Source organism: Electrophorus electricus, chromosome 2 (assembly GCF_013358815.1).
Source record: "Electrophorus electricus isolate fEleEle1 chromosome 2, fEleEle1.pri, whole genome shotgun sequence".
In the NCBI taxonomy this organism is placed as follows: Eukaryota; Metazoa; Chordata; class Actinopteri; order Gymnotiformes; family Gymnotidae; genus Electrophorus; species Electrophorus electricus.
The window spans coordinates 22,994,732-23,007,662 of record NC_049536.1 but is presented as its reverse complement, the minus strand read 5'-3'; the positions used below and the strand labels follow the sequence as shown (position 1 = coordinate 23,007,662).

Genomic DNA, 12,931 nt, shown 5'->3' with positions numbered 1-12,931 from the left:
AAAACTGTTAGCTGCACACAACATGCATCACTAGCCTGTTTGTTTTTTTCCCCAAAGATGTGTTTTGATTTGTTTTATACAGCTGTTATTGCTCTTGTCAAATTAGTAAAAATTCTACAAAGGAATTTTGGCAATAATTTATCAGGTTATTATGAGATAATAAACAAAACATGTGCCACTCTGAAATGTCTTTATACAAAAGCATCCTAGCTGGCATGAGACAGAGAAGATATGGAAGTTATAACGTAATAGTATAAACGTAATAGACGTTATAACGTAACAGAGAAGTTATAACGTAATAGTACGTTATAACAGTAATTACCCAGAACACTTGTGACGTTCACCCTGCTTCCCTCAGGACTTTATCAAATACACAAACAAGGACGGGGTGGTGCGACTAACACTTTAGCGACGTAAACTTTGTGAACACACGCACTCACGCTGTGAGTTATAACATTTAATTCTTCCCTTTCACCAACATGTGTGTACATCAACATTATATTTTTTACTTTACACAAGTATTCCCCCATAGTGTTACATATCCGGTCATCTGACATTACCCCTCTGAGAGAAGTACAAAGCATTCATAACCGGGGATTAGCGAGCACGATAAATCAAATCTGGAGACTTGGCGGTCTCCCTCTGTTCCTGTTTAAAGCTCACCCCAACGGTTCCCTTAGGTAGAGTGGAAAATGTAGTCAGTAAATCCCTAAGGAAAGCTTCTTTGATAGTCAATAGTACCCCGGGGTAGGAAAATAAATATAAAAAACATTCCCGGTATGTTGTCAAGGCGGACGTATTTTCCTTCTTCAAACCCATGACCTGTTACTTCCAACTTTTTCTGTGGTCTTCTATCTGTGATCGTCCTTCCCATTGGGCAATCAGTCCCAACCATCATCAGGTGCTCTGCGAGGGATGAGCCCTATGCTCGCGTATCACGCCTCCCCCCCCCCCTTTACAGGGCATGCGCTAAACTGAAAACATGAACTTTAAAAAAGGAAAAAGGTTGATACACATATACATTTTTAACCCATGTGATTGTTACACACTCAGTGAAGGGACGTCACTGGTTAACGTGTGAAAAGCTAAAAGCTAAAGTCTGCAGGTCTCCTACAAACCGTGTCCTGCAACAGGATATTAAGATATAGACTTTGTCCCCTCAGGGAAATACTTCTTGGGCTCAGAGTAGCACAATAGTAACAAAACACATCTGTACAAACAATTCCATCGAACACAAACACATACGCCTAGGAAACTATGCAATATTGTGGCTCTGTGCAATACGATTATGGTGGCTTGCATGGCTCATGTTGGGTGTGCAATGACATTCTAATTTTTTTGTTCTCTCTCTCTCTCTCTCTCTCTCTCTTTTTCTGTGTGTATATATATATATATATATATATATATATATATATATATATATATATATATATATATATATATATATATATATATATGTATATATACATACAGAAACAATTTAACAATTTAACAATTTAAAGTCTTTTTTTAAAGCTTACACATATAAGTGTTTGAATCAGTTTACACCTTAGCACCCTTCTGCCAGAGGGTAGGAACTGATATTCTGGATAAAGGATATGGGGCGGGTCAGCCCTAATTTTCTGTGCATCACTGAGCCTGGCCTGCTCACATGCAGCCTAGAGGGTTTAAATTCCTACCCACACCCCTCCCGAGTGTCCATGGCATTAGTCTCCATGGCACAGTTTCCATGGCATTAGTCTCCATGGCACAGTTTCCATGGAGGAATGCTGAGACTACAATGAAACTACAAAGAAAGACTTACTATATGACTGTATCCCATAACTGATGAAGCTCTACAGCTGCCTGTAGAAACAGAAACAGTGTCATCAGAAAACTTCAGTATGTAATTACATGGGTACTCACACTTTTATTCCTATACAGAGTAAAAAGAACAGGTGAACTCAGGCATCCCTCAGGAGCCCTTGTGCTGATTTAGTGGTCAGAAATAATGTTCATCTTTACCAACTTGATGAAATTAATTACCACCAGCCTGGTGCCAACATCCATTAACATGGTTTGCAACACGCTGATTCACAAGGAACCCAAAATCAAAACCATTCATTGGATGAAGTCACCCAAAGTGATAAGACACCTACAGTGTGGTTGCAGTTCTGTTATGGAAACCCTGTTTTTTAGTTTATAGTAATAGTGTTGCTCTTTAATGTCTCGTTGTCACCTCCTGGCCTCCCTCAACAGCTGGTTGACTTCCATTTGTACCATTTTCTCTATGTTATGATTCCTAAGAGCAGTTTTTCCCTGTTTATAGAACCCTTCACCTGTCTTATGCATGCTTTATTGTTGGGATACACAATTATTTTCTTATTGGCATGCGCACTGTCCACACATGAATTAACGTAGTCAACTAGTCTCTCTGTTGTCTGATGGACATCTGTGTTGAGGAAGATGTCACCATTTCTATGCCATCCTCACTGTATACACACACAGTCTTAATCAGTGCCTTGCACTTTTCAAGTGCAGTCTTGCATTTTGGCGTCAGATGACGTTATCAGAATTTGCCAGACGTGTTTTAGGTTTTGCATTGTTGGCATTTAAAATGTAGCCATAACAATTATGTAAAAGTGTTAATGTACTGGCCAAAGTCAGATAAGAATGAGCCAAGTGGTTAAAGTCAGGGAAACAAAAGCAGCATCACCAGGAGACACCTAACTTTAAAGGGTTTTCTCTGTGAAAATAATTAGAGCTGTTTTGGAAAATGGCCTTTGTCCCACCCTGGCATGAATAAAAAAAAACGTTTTAAAACCAGATAAATTTTCTGCAACCTACATTTCTTTCTCCAAATGTCAACGGATCTTAAATACGATATGGTTAAGTAGGCTAGTCAAAACAGGAATATTGCTACTTGCAAGCTAAAGCTACTGACATCGAAACTGAATGAGTAAGTTGTGTAAGAGGCTGGCCATGGTCAGCCTTTTTTGAGAATAACCAAAGGGGTATTAATTTAAGAGTACTGAAAGCCCCTTTCAGTCCACTCACATTAAACGTGTTGTTTGAGTGCAGGGAAGAGCAGGCTGTGAACGCAGGGCAAATATCGATCCTGTGTGAGCATCGGATGAATCAAGTTAGCTAGCTGGTTGCATCATATTAGGCCTAACTACAAAATAGCTGTAGCTAACGCGCTACAATTACCTGATCATTGCAACACAAGCTAGTCTGACAAAAACTTGAAGTTTGATTAAAATCTTTTAAAAAAATGTTTACATATAAACCACGTTTTTCGACCCAAACAACCTCACAATTCAAAGGATCCAGAGGTTTTTGAAGGATAAACGTATGCATGACAAAACATGTCAGATCGGTTTTGGAACCTTTTTAGCACGTGGTCCATTTATTCAGAAGTGTGTATTAGTGTTTCATGTGCCGCTCTTTTGGGACCATTTTAAGACCCCTTGGACGCCTCTGCGGCATCCAGAGAATATTGATATAGCATGGTCCTCCTAAGCCTCCTCTATTTGATGAAACAGCTGCCAATCACGCTGCTTGCCCTAGAAACACCTGGAAGTAAATGATAGTCACCCTCCCCCCTCCCCCAGCACACATAGGTGAGAATTGTTGTCATTCCAAGACAATGGCACTGCAATGGCCAATAGAAATCAATATAAAATAGAAAAGGGGGGTCTAATACTCTATTCAGGAACACTTATGTCAGTAGCGTGCATTTTGAGTTAACCAAAGGCTTGCGTCGTTTAGGTTCGCTTGCGAAGGAACCGAATGCGTATTTATGCGAAGAAGTGAGCACGCATTTAAAGAACTTTACTAACACCCTGTATTTAAACCATTTAAACATGTCACGCAGTTGTTTTGATGGTGATTGAGTTTTCTAGAACAAAGTCTGAGCTTATCTTATACCAGAAGAATGTTTTAAAAGGCCACTTAAAAGGGCAGGCACATTGATGTGGAAATTTACGCGAAAAACATGGTGTCTTCAGCGTGCGATTTCTGGCAAACGGATGCATGTAGACGGCTGAAAATCGGTAAGCAGGTACTTGTATTAGTCCCAAGAAATGTTATGTTGTTAAATGTACTATACTTTAAGAATATTCATATTTGAGTATGCTAGTTTGGGCCCGCCGGCTGGCCCACTAGGGGGCATTGGTGCAGAAGGGGGCTAAGACGCATCGCCATTCCCTTCACCGGATTACCGCGTGAGGCGCTTCCGGTATGAAATAGCAAGCCTTGCGTGGTGTACCGGTGACTTGCCGCGCTCACAGCGCAGCTTTCGGCCTCAAAATACCACTTACTTCAAACAGGTTGCGGTTTCCTGACCTCGGGCAAGCGTTTAGCTGGAAAAGGTCGAGCTCAGCAAAGTGAAATTGGTGCTTCTCTGGCATGTTAAATGTTCAGTTTAGTTATTTGGCATGTCATAAAAAACGTTATCTAACAGTTAGCCTCACGAGGGGAGCTTGTAAGTCACAAAGTCATCATAGTTTAACAAATCACAGTAAGATACCTAAAACGCAACAATACGGTAAAATAAATCTTAAAAACAGAATACGCAAAGAAACTAAACGCACAAAATGCAGCCATGTGTCTGAGACACCGACGGATGAGCTACGCTGTATCCAGCACACCTGCACGTGTGTAAGAGAGGTCCTATTTATCAACTCTTGCAGAATGCCAGGAATACATTTCGTAATGTAGTCGAGTGCAGTTAATTATGCACTGAATGTTTTGTCCATCTATGGGCCAGCAGACTGAATGAAACGGGCCCTCCGAGCAACGTTTAATCAGAGCTAACGCATATCAAATGTCAACATACACAGAATCACCACTGATGCAACATAGCGAACGAATGAGTTGACAAGAAGTGTAGTTGGGATGAGGAATGTGAATTTGATGAGGCCTGGCTGGACATCCAGTTTTCAACATAGCAGTGAAATAATTCAGTTGTTTCGACTTGATTTCCTGGATGCTATGAGGGGGGAAAAATGTGGTGATGTGTGCAGGAAGAGGTTCGGTGCTCCCATATTTCCCTCGCCCGTGCGTGTTCCCCAATTCTAAATCCGTATTCAGGGCAAACCCCCACATTCAAGTTGCTTTGTGATTTGGAGCCAACGGTCTTTTCTCTTCTGTTTTTCTGTATAAACCACCATTTATTGTAATGCACGGCCTATTTGCATTTAAGAAAAAAATGATACAGTAAAAATAGAAAGGTGTAACTGCTGTAATGCACGGTTTTTTGTTTTTTTTTTGCAATGTTCACAAGAAGGTTCCAGCAAGGAATGAAAAGTTCATGTCATATCCATGTGTGTTATGAGGGTGTGTGTCTTGCCTATCGAGGGGAAGCAGCTTGCACGTTCAGAGATGCGTCGCTCTGACTAAGCGTGACACGATCAGCAGACATTCTGATATTGTCACAGTAGGAAAGCCCTCTCCAGAGCGACACTAATTGCATCTGTTTCCTGTTTCCTCTGTGCAGTCACAGCCTGCGTGCGTCCGTCGCACCTTTTGGAGGTTGAATGTCACGGATAATTGGTTCCTCTTTTCACTGCGTCCATTAACGGACCTTCCATGTCACAAGCTGGCCTAACACTTATAGGCGTCACTGAAACTGACAAGAGTGATTTTGTGGAAAGAACTGGTTGTAGGAGAGACATCTTTTGTAGGACTTGAAGGACATGAAGAACTTGTGAAAGGATTGATTACTGTGTTTTCGTGGCTTTTTGTTGGACCCCTGGCTCCCCCTAGCGGACAGTGCGGTTTATCAAAAAAGACCAACAGTATACTTGGTTCATAGACTGCAAATCCATTACCCGGAGTTCGAAAACCACAGACCACGGTTAAATCTTACTCAGATTTAATGATAAAAGGAGAAACACATGGTATCTTATTACAGTCTCCCAGCAAAGAAGTTTAACATAGAAACATAACAAGTTGATATATGGCTTATAATAGAGGAGAAATGACCTGGGGTTTGTGTGCTGTCCTTCAGGTGCATCGAAGCATTTGGCTGTACAACTGTAGGATTATTTACAAAATATATATAGAACGTGCAGAACTTCTTGCTTGTGAAATGGTGCAGCAGTATAATTGGCAGGATAAGAATATTATGGCACATTTGTGGTACTGTCGCATGATAGATAATGCCCTATATTGCTTACTACATTCATGGTTCCAAATACTGACTTGATTTTAAATGTTTTATGATGTATATTGAAATGGGAAAGTTTTTAAAAGAATGGTCCAGGATAGTGCAAAACGATCTAATAAAAATGTAGAGGTGCTGTCAGCAAAGCTGTAAGTGAATGATCAAGCTCTTATAGTTGCCATCAGAAAGTATTCAACACCCCCCTCTGGCACACGCATGCCGTAGAAGGTATTATGGTGATGTGTACAGGACTGAATGGAAATATACAACAATAAAACTCAGTAAACAGAGAAAGAATATCCACTGATGCATAAAAACAATTTAGATAAATTTAGTTGACTTAATTTTGAGATTAAATGAAAAACACCCAGTTCTGTTGACAACTACGTTTGTACTATTATTCAGCCCGCAGCCTTTGTGCTTGGTCGAGAGTCCTTTTGCCTTGTGACTTGGAAGTGTGCTCGAGATCACTGTCCTGCTGGAGAGTTCAGTTATCGCCAAGGTTCACCAAAGGAGGTGCAACATTCCTCCTCAAAGTGGTTTGGTGTTTGTGTGAATCCATGATGAATCCATCTCATGGTTACAATTGCCTGTTTCCGTAGCATTCCCACATCATAACAGACCCACAGAATTGCTCTGGTCATAAGTCTCACCTTTCTTGCGTCAAACAAACTGCTGATCCATATGGCCAAACAGTTCCAGTTTTGTTTTGTCATTCTGTAGAACTTTGTCCCAAAACCCTACAGTCTTATCTCTACTCTACAGACTAGCTGTACTTTTTAAAATCAGCAATATTATACAGGGTTGAATAAAAGTGATATGACAATTTGTTAATACTGTCTTGCTACTCTAAACTACTACTTCATTAATCTTATTTGTTTATTTGGTGTATCGTTCAACTGATAAAGACTTAATCTAAAGCAAAATCTAGACCTACAGAAAAGATTAAAGTTATAAATCCTTACTTTGGGGGTTGAATATTTCCGATTGCAATTGTAGTTTCTAAAAATATTGTCCAGGGGGCGCTCCCTCATTAGTATTTAATATTTTGGACAAACGAACTCGAACATGAAACATTGAACCAGATGGTGCTGGTTATGGATTTTATTTCCAAAAAAATATTATTATATTCTGTATTTTTGTTGTGTATGCAAATATTTTTAAAGTAGCATGAGATCTGTTTTTTGCGTTTTATATATCCGTTACTTAGGCTACATCTTTCTTTACAAAATAGATATTTTGAAAGGGTAACACAGCATGGTTCTTCCGGTCTTGTTCCTTATTGCAGTTCGCGAACAGCTGTGACTTCGTGATCTACACGTCATATTCCAGTAGAACATTTGGGAAGTATGCGTGTGTAGATCAGGGAGTCTGCGCAGACCAACGTGAAGATTGCGTGTATCTTTATACCGGAAGTCTTCCCGACTTTCACGAACCAACAACGATGGACGACGTACACGTACGAATATGTGAGCAAGAAATTATTAAGTATGATCTGGAAATAAAAGCTCTCGTACAGGTATGGCTATGCATCAGGTCCTCTGGCGCTTTAGTTAGCTTAGGTGTCGCGGTATCGTGGGCATGTCGTTTTGCGTGTGATGAATATACCGGCGGCTAGTTACAAGGATGTCAACAAGGTTCACATTTACACTCAGTATGTGTTGTGCATTTATAAATATGAATTGCGCCTTTTTTTAAAAAACTTGTTTGGGCACGCAGAAAGTCCAGTCGATTTTACATTATCAAAATCGGTCATATCTTTCAGACTGATGCTGCCATATCCATGTGCGTGTGAATTATTCCAGGACATCAGTGAATGCGCCGGACCACAGAGTGAACTGACGGAGTTAAACTGCAAAGTGAAGGAGAGATTTAAGCACCTTCGACTGCGGATTCAGGTGTGCTGCACATAAAATGGGATTTCTCCCCCCCCCCCCCCTTCTTGGGCTCAACTTCTGAACAACTGTGTCGGCAGGATCTGGAGCAAATGGGGAAGGAACAGGATAGAGAGTCTGACAGGCTGGCCTTACTCAGACAGGTGGAGGGCCATCGGAAACAGATGCTTAGGTGAGAACTCTGAATAATATTAATAAAGCTAGTAAAAAAAAATCAGTAAACTGATTATGGTAATAAAGTTAATATGTTTCTAATTAAAGTTAATATTAAACCACTGGACATTTGGAAGTTTATTGACTAAAGTGTGAAGTGAATGCATTCTCTGTGTAATAGAGGTGGGTCTGTCTTGCAGTAATCAGACAGCCTGGAGAAAGGCCAACCTGGCCAGTAACCTGGCCATTGATAAGATGGAGAAAGAAAATTTGTTGAATGTGGGGGGCACTGAAGCAAAGCAAAGGTAATTATGTGTACGAAGTATATGAAAAGGGTTTACTTTAAATTGGGCTTTTGTTTTTCTAAGGCACCTATATATATTATAGTAAGTGTACATGCTCAAGAAAGATGGGTGTACCTGTTTTATATCACAGATGTATCTGTAAATATTAATTGGATTAAGAAAAATATAACCTAACTATTTGCAGTCAGACATTGCTGTTGATTGCTGATCATTTTTAAACAAATGACTTGGGAAGCATGTCATGGGGATGGAGGCTCCCAGTAAAGAATTTAGGCAAACCAAAGAGGAGAGTTCCTGATTTGAGCAAATTTCAGTCTTTTCTGAACTTGCTCTTACATGAATTTAAGTGACAGTACCTTTTTATTCTGCAGATTCAGAGGCTTTACAGCTTGTGTATAGAAGATATAATTTACACTACGTTTAATCTGTGAAAAGACCAAAAACTACACTCTAGTCCAGCTTTTGTAAGATGTTTTCTTCACTATGAAGAAAATGTCATTTTCTGGGCACTGGTTTTGCTAATGACCACTCTTCCTTGGCTACCTTCGTGGTGGGTGGGGTTAGACACTGCAGTGATGTAGAGTTCTGTAGCCTTTGAACCAATGAATTTAGACTGGGTTTCCTTGATGTGCTGTGATGTCACATTGGAGCAGCCAATCCAAACACCTTGTAGAACAGCATGTCACATTGCTCAGTTTGATATAAACAATGACAAGGCATTATTCTGTATGTGGACAGTCAAGAAAAATGCAGCTTTGTTTTTGCCTCCTTTGTGTATCAGGATGAGAACAAATGATCTCATTCTTTGACATACTGTTGTGGAGATATTTTTAAGAAGTGTAATGTTAAAATGTATTGATACCCATGTTAAAAAAACTTTTGACAGACCATATAAATGGCCATCTACATTCTGTAAACCAATCCTTTTTATCTTCAGTCTTTGACACTTGACCTTTCCACACAAACAAAGGCTTTCAAAATATGACACACAGGAAATTATTGTGATTCAAAATAAAATAAATTCTCACGACTTTAACTAAAGCAACTTGCAAAAGACAATTAACCTGACAAACTATCACTTTACCTTTTTGTGGGGCAGTTGTTCCAGTGCTTTGAGACAGGTGGCACTGAGTCTGTGACATCCATGGCATGTCATGACATGGCCTGTAATTACTTTTGGACTTTGTTACCATGAAGTACCATACCTTGCATGTTGCATCAAACTACAACCACAAAACAAAATACAGATAGCCCCGAGGCGCCAGGGGGCAGGGTTTTGGTGCTGATTCCTTTGTTCCTCTACTCAGAAAGCTGACCAAACAGAGTCTGGCTCAGACTTCCAGTGACATCACAGAGAACTTGATGAGCATCAGTAGGATGATGTCACAGCAGGTGAAGCAGAGCACGGAGACCATGAGCACTCTGGGTAAGCGCACCCAGGAAGTCCTGTCCTCCAGCCCCATGCCCACATTCCCGGGGGAAGCAGAAAATTGGATTCTTTTAATCTTTTCCTCTTTTCTCTAGCTACTTCGTCGAGAACTGTGCTGGAAACCAATGAGGAGTTTAAGGCCATGACGGGGACCATAAAGCTAGGGAGAAAACTCATCACCAAGTATAATCGGCGGGAGCTGACAGACAAGCTGCTGATCTTCCTGGCTTTGGCGCTTTTCCTGGCCACCGTGCTCTATATTCTGAAGAAAAGACTGCTCCCGTTCCTCTGAGCTGCTCCTGGAAATGCACGTTCACAAAGTTCAGCGGAGCCTGAAAATGATGAATTTCAACAGTAGGCCAGTTTTCCCGGCACAGATTAAGATTAGTCTTGGACTAACATTTTTAGTCTTTGACTAGCTCTAACTGATAGCTGAAAAACCTTTTTAGGATGGAAATACAGTTTAAACCTCTCTAAATAGTGAAGTGCAAAGTAGCTGACAGGCTTCTGTACTAACCAATTACATAATATGACAGAACTCACTATCAATATTACCTAATTCAATATGTGTTATTTAACTCCAGAAAAGACAACTCATCTGCCTGTAGTAATCTTTTTTTTTTTCCTTGTAAAGTGCATTACTGCACATTAAAAAAATTAACAAGCTTTCACTGTTGTAAACCAGTTGTGAATGGATAATGTGATATGGATGATGTTAGAAATTTAATCAAAAGAAATTTACAGTTTGTGCAGTTATTTTTTTTATTTATTTGCCATCTGTCAACAATTTAGAAGTTGCAAGTCAAGTTTCAGTTGTGTTTAAGAGATCAGAATATATTTATGGTAAATATTGGCAAAAATATTTCTAAAATAAATATTACAATCCAGCATTTATATCTATGTTGATATTCAACATCCACTACTGGCACTTTGCTTTTTCTGGCATTATGGTCCCCTCAGACCCATATTACCCATGAGTCTTAGCTAAAAGCCATTTTAAACAGCGTCCACATCGAAACATTTTCAGAAAACCAAGACTTATCTATGAACGTCTTGGGCACCAACACCAGCTGTTATTAATGGCTTCTCCGTTGTGCATATCCCCAGCTATTTACAGGCCAGGCGCTGCAGGCTGTCACAAGATCACCTACAGCGTGGCACTGTGGTTCGGGTGACTTAAACCGCCATCCTGTGCATGGGGACACTGGCAGCTGTTGTGTGCTGGCCTTGAAACAGCTGCAGTATCAGAGAAGAAAAGCTCAAAAAAGCTCTGCCTGCCATCTCAGCACCACTGATAGAGAGGCATGCGGCTCTGTCCTTTCTCCGATAAGAGTCGGAAGAGCTGATTAGTACACCCCCCCCCCCCAAGCCTCCATCTCTCTCTCTCTCTCTCTCTCTCTCTCTCTCTCTCTCTCTCTCTCTCTCTCTCTCTTTCTTTCATGTCCTCTTTCTCTCCGTCTTTCTCTCCCTATAGCTCTACGTTTCCCTCTCGTCAGGTCTCCCTTTCTCACGCTTCCTCTTTCACGCTCAACCCCTCAGAGTTCTTTCCTTCTCCCTCTCTTTCCATAGTGAGTGGAAGATGAGGTCTGTTATTTTTAGAGTCGTGCGTCTATGTTATCTGACTTGTTCTTTTCAACGCCTCAGAGAGTGGCTCGCCATTGTGCCCGTGTGACCTTCCTCTCGACCCCCTCGCTGGTCCCTGAAAACTAGCCAGCAGCCAAGATCTAGCTGCTGTTCGGACTGTTCGCTGAAGTCGTTCCGATTTAAAGCCAGGCCTTCGACTGTTTATGCGGACAGAGCTGGACAAGCACACTTGTGCCCACTGACGTTTGGGGAGACCACATGGACGCCCAAGGATTGTCTCTTAGGCTTCTGAAGTGGATGCAATTCTGTCTGTCCTCTTCCACTCCCACTCCCATCCCTCTGTTGTAAGGAAACTAAGCCCTTTTAAACATTAAGCACAATACCTTTGTGCTGTCAGTTGTGACACTGACAGACAGAAATCAGATAGTAATGCAGGCAAGGAGAGTCGCGCGGGGTTTAGAACTATCTGTAAAATTGACAACTTGTAGATTACCATATTAGATCTGCTTTTTCTTTGTAAGCGGATGGTGTAGCAAATCTTGCGATGCAAATGGAGGACAAGCTTTTGATTAACGTCTCCTAATAGCAGCAGTCATTCAACGAAATGATGAGCCATTCACTGAAGCGCGCGCTGTAGGCGCTTTACCGGGAAGACATGTCAAATCATCTTCGCCTGCGAACATACGAGTAGTCTCTGACTTAAATAAATATTTGCAGTTTTTGATTTATGTTTTTTTAGGTGCACACCATTCCATTTTTTTCTCTACCCGAACATCGCTCAGTCTTGGCATAAACTGTGCCAAGTGGCCGATGTCTTACAAAACAAAGACCTTCTAAGACGATTTTTAGTAGCGACCGATTATTAATTGTTACAACATCATTCAAGTAGGTATAAACGCATCGTTACTGCTCGCAGCCCTTTGAATGAAAGCCCTTAATAAGCACTTGAAATATTTAAGATGACGTTAAACACGCTTGAAATGCCCTCGGAGCAGAGGGGTTATTGTTTTGTTATATTTATTAACGGACAGACGTATTTGGCAAACATACAGTTTGCGTGCTGGCTGGTTGAGGCCTAGGTTACATCAAAATGAAGGAGACCACGACAGTTCATGGATGTCACTGCTTGAAAGAACTTCCTTATTGGTTTCCTTCAACCTTCCTACCATTGAATAGTTCGTTTTCTTAAGCTCTGTCATGTATTTCTGAAAGTTGTTTATATAGGTAATTTTTTATAATTTAGTTATGATTATTATATACTTGTACAAATAGAAAGGTTAGTTCATTAGTCGTTAGGGCTATATCTTAGATATATAATTCATAACATTGTGTTAATTATTTGATCAGATAATAAAAATAATAATAGCCATTTTCTTTAGCGTATTTTTTTTTGCATATTTTAATCGAAAATAATAAT

General features: G+C 40.5%; 1 protein-coding gene across 2 annotated transcripts; it reads left to right on the top strand.

The window, feature by feature from the left end:
* Nucleotides 1-7,503: 7,503 nt before the first annotated feature.
* bnip1a (BCL2 interacting protein 1a) lies at nucleotides 7,504-10,824 on the top strand. Of its 2 annotated transcripts, none has more exons than XM_035534942.1 (6): nucleotides 7,504-7,667; nucleotides 7,954-8,046; nucleotides 8,124-8,215; nucleotides 8,397-8,501; nucleotides 9,809-9,927; nucleotides 10,026-10,824. In XM_035534942.1, exons 1-6 carry the CDS (start codon nucleotides 7,593-7,595, stop codon nucleotides 10,220-10,222), a joined length of 681 nt encoding a protein of 226 aa, XP_035390835.1. In that variant the 5' UTR covers nucleotides 7,504-7,592; the 3' UTR covers nucleotides 10,223-10,824. The 2 variants fall into 2 exon arrangements, with proteins under 2 accessions (XP_035390835.1, XP_035390837.1); XM_035534944.1 differs by having other exon boundaries at nucleotides 7,577-7,667; nucleotides 7,914-8,046.
* The last annotated feature ends 2,107 nt before the right edge of the window (nucleotides 10,825-12,931 follow it).

Coding starts and splice junctions, on each gene's coding strand:
- bnip1a (XM_035534942.1), top strand. CDS start 7,593: ATGGACGACGTACACGTACGAATATGTGAGCAAGAAATTATTAAGTAT. Junction 8,216..8,396: donor CATCGGAAACAGATGCTTAG/GTGAGAACTCTG, acceptor TCTGTCTTGCAG/TAATCAGACAGCCTGGAGAA. Junction 9,928..10,025: donor GGAGACCATGAGCACTCTGG/GTAAGCGCACCC, acceptor TCTTTTCTCTAG/CTACTTCGTCGAGAACTGTG.